At 34.0% G+C, this 8389-nt stretch overlaps 1 protein-coding gene across 2 annotated transcripts in view; it reads left to right on the forward strand.

Moving 5' to 3' along the window:
* Window positions 1-7018, forward strand: part of NTN4 (netrin 4) — a 109909-nt gene extending 102891 nt beyond the window's left edge. For both annotated transcript variants that reach the window (XM_082419421.1, XM_082419422.1), the window contains exons 9-10: window positions 121-291; window positions 5584-7018. In XM_082419421.1, coding sequence (XP_082275547.1) covers window positions 121-291; window positions 5584-5720 — 308 coding nt within the window. In that variant the 3' untranslated portion in view covers window positions 5721-7018. The remainder of the gene's footprint in view (window positions 1-120; window positions 292-5583) is intronic.
* Window positions 7019-8389: the final 1371 nt, after the last annotated feature.

The following is an 8389-nucleotide window of genomic DNA, read 5'->3' on the forward strand; positions in this document are numbered from 1 at the left end:
ACATTATCATCATTGGTTCACTTTTCCATTATACTCTGAAATGCATATTTAAGTTGTTCAAAGTTCAAAGGATAGTATGAAATTCTATGCATTTTGACTTTTGGAATTGTGTTGTTACAGTGCTAAAAATAAAGATTTTATCAGCTCATGATAAAGGATCTCATGCTGAGGTCAATGTGAAGATTAAAAAAGTCTTAAAATCCACCAAATTGAAAATTTTACGAGGAAAACGAACATTATATCCAGAATCATGGACTAACAGAGGCTGCACTTGTCCAATCCTCAACCCTGGTGAGCATTAGTCTCTTCTAGCTTGTTACCTACCGTGTTTCTGCTGATTTGCTGCTTGTCCTACATTCTCTGAACCACAACCTAAATAAACTCAGCAAGAGTATCTCTCCTTTTCACCATCTGATCTAGGGAAAATCCAAATGGAATTCTTTGAACTGACATCAAAAATTTTTTCTCTTTCACATGCTCTATAAAAGTAAAATATTTTAAAATCCAGCAATATAATATTTTCTGTCCTGAAAGAGAAGTCTCAGATTGGTTCCAGGTGTCAGTAGCAAGGAAAGCACTTTCATGAATTTATCTGCCAATAATACTGTATTGGAAAGCTAGGTCCTGTTATGATGCCCTGGTTAGAGCTTGCTCCCAAAAGGGAGTTCAAATGCAAAATTCCATCTGTGCAAATAATATCGAATTCATTTTTACTGTTGCATGAGAAGCATCTGTTTCTCCTGGATAGAAAACAATTCTCAAGTTCTCATCATCTTCTTTTTCATTAAATGATCATTTTGGTTTCAAATTAGAAACAGCAAAAATAAACAAACAACAACAAAACTACAGAATCTTAGAGAAACTTGCAGTGGAGGGAAATTTGCACTTTAAAACATTGTGGCAGACATAGAGGCAAGCAGGTAAGCATGGGATTCATACCTGTTCACTCTACAAGTACACTCCTCATACTGTGTCATAAGCTGCTTATTTCTGTCTCCCTCATTAAATTTGAGGATGGGATTTAGATTTTTGACCATACTATCTCCAGGGCCTACCATTAGTACCCAAACAATAGTAACAAAGTACCCACAGAGTAAGTTCTAGTAAAACAAATAATATATTTTTTAATCTTCTGTATTTCCCTGTTTATGAAGTTGCCAGCTGTGTCTTAATGGCACTGCTGAAACAGGTGTGTAATTTGTGTTCTGGATCTAATTCTTTTCAAATTTAAGTCCAAGAAACCACAGTTATGTTAAGAAGTCATTTATGGTCTTTGGTTAATAAATTTGAGAGAAATAGATAACTGAGTGAGAGAAAGAGAAAGAGAGAGAAAAACTATCAATAAAATACTCCCCGCAACCTAAACGATCTACGCAGTGATATAAAACTCTTGACTTTTGACTATTGGCTAATCTCTCACACCCTTTTATACCTCTTCATATTTTATTTAAATTAATCTAAATTTTAATAAGGAAAATTTTAAAGACATTTTAAAATAAATATGTTTACAAAGAACAAATGAATTAATCAGAATCTTGGATTTTGAATACCGGAGACTAGGAGTCATCAATTTAAGTTCTGTTTCCCGGGGCTCTTTCTATAAGCACTTTCTACTATCTTGGCAAAAAAAAAAAAAAAAAGAAAGAAAGAAAGAAAGAAATCCACTCAGTTTTTTAGTAAGACATTATAAACAAAAGCTTTGACAATCTGAGCCACCCTCCAGGAAGTGAACTGTACTTCCTAATCAGATTTCTGCCAAATAGAGTAAAAGAATCAACTGAGTTCATCACAATTGAAAACATAAGCACAATTATTCAAAGAATTCTTGAAAACATGTTTATTCACTTTGATGAAAAGACTAGAACCTGCCAAAGCAAAACCAGACACTCTTTCATTTCACTTTGTTTTTCCATTTTACAAGTTCAATAGCTAAGGCCAAAGAAAGCTGATAAGAAAACTCTGAAACTTTAAACGCCAACATTTCCTTTGCTACTTTTGAAAAGGAGTAATCTAATTGGCATCCCTGCAAATTCATTCATTCCTCCATTCATACATACATACATTTACTCATTCATCAATCATATATTTTAGAATACCAAGACTAGCAGTAAAGTATTATATTTTCTTTCTCTATGGTTACAAAGTAAACTTTGCGCCCTCAAACTTATAGCAAGGTTGGGACTTCCCTGGTGGCGCAGTGGTTAAGAATCCGCCTGCCAATGCAGGGGACACAGGTTTGAGCCCTAGGCCAGGAAGATCCCACATACCGCAGAGCAACTAAGCCCATGTGCCACAACTACTGAGCCTGTGCTCTAGAGCCCGTGAGCCACAACTACTGAGCCTGCGTGGCACAACTACTGCAGCCCGTGTGCCTAGAGCCTGTGCTCCGCAACAAAGAGAAGCCACCACAATGAGAAGCCCGCGCACCGCAACGAAGAGTAGCCCCCGCTCACCGCAACTAGAGAAAGCCCGCGCACAGCAACAATGACCCAACGCAGCCAAAAAATAAAAATAAATAAATAAATAAAAACTTATAGCAAGGTAGATGTCAAAAGCATAGAGATAGGAAAATAAAATGTAAATGCTAATAAGTAATACAACAGGTAACATTGTTTTCCATGCTAACTTTTGGCATGATGCTGTTCCATAATTTATGGATTTATTCAGCATCATTTTTATTAGTTTAATTTATATTTATACTTCAAAGTAATGTCAAACTCCTATAATATTTGTTCTATTTATAGTTTCAAAGTAAATTCATTTAAAATACTAGACTTAGGGCTTCCCTGGTGGCGCAGTGGTTGAGAATCTGCCTGCCAATGCAGGGGACACGGGTTCGAGCCCTGGTCTGGGAAGATCCCACATGCCGCGGAGCAACTAGGCCCGTGCGCCACAATTACTGAGCCTCCGCGTCTGGAGCCTGTGCTCCGCAGCAAGAGAGGCCGCGATAGTGAGAGGCCCACGCACCGCGATGAAGAGTGGCCCCCGCTTGCCCCAACTAGAGAAAGCCCTCGCACAGAAATGAAGACCCAACACAGCCAAAAATAAATAAATAAATAATAATTATAAAAACTTCCTTATAAAAAATAATAATTTAAAAAATAAAATAAAATACTAGACTTAACACTGAAAGTTTCCTAAAAATTGTTTATCGTATTTTTAAATGAGGATTTTATTATTTTAGAGTTGATACAAACAATATCAAGACGATTATGTTTTAACTAGTCTGTTAATTAAATATTGGGATTCTTTTTCATGAAGAAGCTAAGGTTACCCTTTAAAGAATTTAAATACCTTATAATCCATCTTACATATATATATATGTATATATTTTAACAAAAATGAAATCATAAGTATATGCTTCATTCTGCAACCTACTTTATTCAGTTATTATCTTTACCTTCAGTTTTAATTTTCATATACTCTAATACTCAGATCATATTCCAATTTCCCAATTGATCCCAAAATGTTCTTTAGACGTGGTTTGTCCTTGCCAGTATTCAATCCAGAATCACACATTGTATCTAGTTTTTAAGTCCCTCAAGTATCTTTTATTCATGCAGAGTTTCTTTTTAGTACTGAAGAAATTATTATTGTTGAAGAAACCAGGCCAGGTGTCCTGTAGATTATCCTGCCTTCTATATTTGTCTGGTTGGTTCTTTGTGGTGTCATTTAGCTTGTCTCTCTACTTCCTATATTTCTTGTAATCATAAAGAAAAGCTTGATAGACTCAAGATAAACATTTTGTCTAGAATTCATCATAGATATTGTTGTGTGCTTCATGTTAAATCACATCACAAGATATATAGTACCTGGATGACCCACCGTCAGGGTTGCTAAACTTGACTCTGGGGTTGGAGTGATTACAGTCTGATCTCTCCATTGGGTTCCCTTTTGAGACTAGAAAACAATGAGTATGAGTTACTTAGTCACTAAGCAAACATCCAGTTCCCCATTAACTATTCAATTTAATGATTTTATCACCAATTGGCAATCCCTTCCTCAATGAATAATTTCATTAGAATTTGAGAAATGATGTTTTTCTAATTTCACCTAATTCCCTTCATTTATCAATTAACATTATTCTGTAAGAGGACTTTCTCTCCCAAGCTGGGCTATTAGGTTACCATGAAATATAGTTCCTATTATAAAAGCAGGATAAATGCTAAATTCTTTCCTTTAATTTCTAATTTCCAAAGTAAGGAATGGTTTTAACAACTGTCTCAAGATGACAAGTTAATTTTTCTCTGGATTTCTCTTTTTTGAGTATCACTTTGGAATTATGGATTTTTGTTGATTCAGTATGTTAACACACACACAATTATTACATTCTTGGTGCTCAAATTATCACAACTTTGGCGAGTTATAACCCTCTCTTGCTGGTTCCTGTATCCTTTGAAAATGATTCCCATTAACCTTTGAAAGCTTCCTTGCTTTTTTTAGCACAATAAGAAATCCCATGCTTACCTTGTATCTTCCTGCCCTGGACCTAAAAAAAGCATTTCTTCAAGAAGCCTTGTTTAGTTTTGTTTTGTCTTTAGTGAGACCTGTTATTAGAGACATTATGTTTGTTACAGGTGTTCATTACCACTGGAATGACATTTTTAAAGCCATTTTAGTGCATGAACAAGACTGTATATATTAAACCATGAGTTTAAATTGATATTTTCAATTGAATTTTAACATCTCATGTTTTCCCTTAACTTGAGTTTTAAAGTATATGTCTCTTTATCTTATATAGGAAAGTTTTATTTTATAAATGTAATTACTTATTTGCTCTACCCTATAATATTAAAGAAAATTGTTTCAAAATACTAATATTGATATTACTACAGACATGTACTGAGGGAGATTATCACACTTCTTTTTATTAATGTATAGATAATGAGATTGTCCTTTTGGATTTTTATGTTTGTTAGCCAAAATTTTTACTTGAAGCCTGAAAAGAATTTTGAATTATAAAGTCAGCACTAGTCAAGTCTCATCTTTTTTTTAAGTATGACAAACAAACATTCTATATTCCAAAAACACATCGACTTTATATAGGAGACATGTGTTATTTTGTATAATCCATAGCTCTCTTCCAATACGTTTTCCCAAATGATTGTTTCACTTTTATAAAATCCTCCTTAATATACACTACCATACATAGTGAGTCTCCAAGAAATATTGAACTGTAGCAGCATGTTAAGTACCCACAGAATCCTCACTTCTTCACCATAGAGGGAAAGAGTAAAAATTCAACAATCAGACAGGCCTGAGCTTGAGTCAGGGCGCACTGCTTACTGGGAAACACTGTTTCTCAATCTTGCCAAGCCTCGTTTCCTCATTTGTAAAACAAGGAAAGAAGAAAGATAATACCTACTTCATAGGGTTATTTTCAAGATTAAATGAGATAATACATTTAAAGCACTTAGCGCATAATAAATATTTACTAAGTGTCAGCTATTATTGCCTATGACTCCCTATTTCAACTATGAATTTATAAAACCGTGAACCATGTATATATAAAACTGCTAAAGTCACATCTCTCCCTTCAATAAACTATGATACTACATAGTCCCTAATTTTGTTCTCTTTCAGGTTTGGAGTACCTTGTAGCAGGACATGAGGATGTAAGAACAGGCAAACTAGTCGTGAATATGAAAAGTTTTGTCCAGCACTGGAAACCATCTCTTGGAAGAAAAGTCATGGATATTTTGAAAAGAGAGTGCAAGTAACAGAAAAGGTGTATAGCACATAATGGCAATTCTCTATGTACAAAACACAAACATAATGGAAAGGAGACCTCAAAGATGAAACTGGAATTTTTTTTTAGTGCCAAAATATATAGAAATGTTCCAATGCATGGCCCTTGTCTACCCCATCTCTTTTGGGCCCATGTTTAAATACAGTTTGTTTCATAAAGTGGAATGAAAAAATCCAATACCGATACCTATTTTCTATGGGACTGATTCTGAAATTCATAACTATTAAGAATATTTTAATAGCAGTAAGATATTTAGCAGTAATCCATTAAGGGCAATGCACCTAACAAGGACTCCTCCCATCTTCAGATATGTTACTTACATTTGTGCTACTTGAAGTAATTAATGAGATTTTAAGGAATCCCCAACCCTAGTATCAGAAAAGGTGTTTCTTTAAAAGAGCCTTCTCTTGCGTGATGTGTGTGAACTTTGGTCTGTGGGGTGTTAAATGGAACCTCTCCACATGTATATAGTATTTCATTGTATAAAGCACTTTACTACCTACCACTTGTGTTGTGAAAGTTTGGAGACTGCCGTTGACAGAAAAAAAAAAAAGAAAAGGGCATGTAAGAAAACCTGCTGAAACAGAAGCACTATCACTACGCGCGGAAAAAAAGTGACCACAAAATGGAAGTTGTACTCTTTAAACTTGAGCACTTGAGAGTAACTATGTGAAGATGCAACCTGAAAGGAGAATATGTTTGCATGAAGTCTCAGCTTTGGGATAGAGGTTAGATTCCACAGATACCGGCCATGATGAAACTTTTAAAAAAACTGAACAAGAAGAGACTCTAAAATAAGAGAAAGGAGTCATAAGTGTAGAAAATGCTTGGATAAAGAGGAAATGGACTTTAAATTTTAAAAAGCCCATTTATTTGCAATGCACTTGTATACACTTCACAAATTATTGTAGACACAATTTGTTTTATTTTTGTGTTTAGTATTTAAACCTGAATATGGAAACAGTTTCCTCCTTGTCTTTATTAGCAGTATATGGTCATTCTATTCACTCATTTTTTGACTCAATGTATGTGATAGTTCACCAAATTACAGTTTTTCATTATTATTTCTCTTCTGTACTCATGCATAACCACTATACATATCGTTTCTTCTGTACTTGAATATAAAACGTGAACCACAGTGCCATAAGATTAACTTCACATACAGAACATATTTTTCCTGAGGTCCTGTGGACTTGCAAAAAATATATATATATTGCTCTGTTAATTTTTTATATTTCATATATGTAATAAAGGAATATGATCTCCTGATTTTTGCCTCATTTCCTGATCAACTCTTTCACTGATGCTAAAGATTACCTTCTCTTAATGAGGGAACTCAAATATAATTCCTTAAATTAAGAAAATCAAATAAGGACCTGGTATTTCTACTCTTATATTCTGGGGTTTGGGGATGGAGTGGAAGCTAATTCAGATGGGTTTACTTTCTGTAGCTGTTGGACGTGAACTTTTTCATCAGATGCATTGCATTTTTTTCTATTACATTTACTTTTTAACTAATTTAAAAAGTAATAAAAGTTCACTGTTGAAAATACAGAAAACCATAATGAGAAAAAAAATGCCTATATTCCAACAATCGTGATAATAGCTGTTAGCAGTTTAGTGTAGATGCTGCTAGACTACTTTCTATGCCTATACATACCTCTTATAGAACTGGAATTATACTATACATACTCTTATGAAGTCTGCTTTTATAACCTGTAGCCTATCTCTTAGTTTCTTACCTATTCCTATCTTATCCTGATAGATGGAATGCTATCTAGTAGACATCATTTACAAGCAACTTATAAAACATGGTGGTAAGTACATCATACCAAGAAAAATATTTTGAATATGTCAGATATAGGATTTCCTTAAGTTTCAAAATTGCCAGGTTGCCTTCTTTTCCATTTCACTTTATATAAAATAGCTATTACACATTAAAAAGAAGAATATAAATAATATCTATTTTTTAAAAGAGTAGAAAGATGCCCACAATATATTATTCAGTGAAAGAAAATGACAGAACAATACTTATAGTATTAGCTCCCACCCCCAAAACACATTTATAATATATATAGCATCTCAAAAGTTCTGAGAGATAGATTATAGTAGTATTTACCCCTGCAGGGGAAAGAGAATTCTCACCTTTTATTTTGCATATGTCTGCATTGCTTGACTTTCTTTCATTGGTCATGTACTGCTTTTGTAATTTATTTTTTAAACACTTAAAATTTAATCAACTGTTTTTAAAGTACGGTCAAGCAAAATCATAACTGAAAGTTTAATTTAGCTAGTTTACCAAATTGCTGGGGCCCTGTATGGTTTTCCAGTCTTTTTGATCAGAATCTTCACTAGGTGCTCTTTCAACACCTTTTTTGGCAACATTCCAAAACACAGGTCACTGTTATAATCATTTTTTAATGTTTTGATTCTCAAATCATTTGCAGCCCTTTCACTGCAGTTTTAATTTCCTATGAGCATTATTGGCTTCCAAAGTGAAAAAAAAAGGAAAGAAAAAGAAAAATAGAAGAAACCTCATGTTCCTCTTTGTAAAAGTAAACAACAAAATGAAATGTGAGCAAGCCGCCCTGTGACCCCACTCCCATTCCATCATTCCATCATTCTGCCACACTTCTGTAT

Source organism: Balaenoptera physalus (assembly GCF_965194825.1).
Source record: "Balaenoptera physalus genome assembly, chromosome: 13".
Taxonomy (NCBI): domain Eukaryota; kingdom Metazoa; phylum Chordata; class Mammalia; order Artiodactyla; family Balaenopteridae; genus Balaenoptera; species Balaenoptera physalus.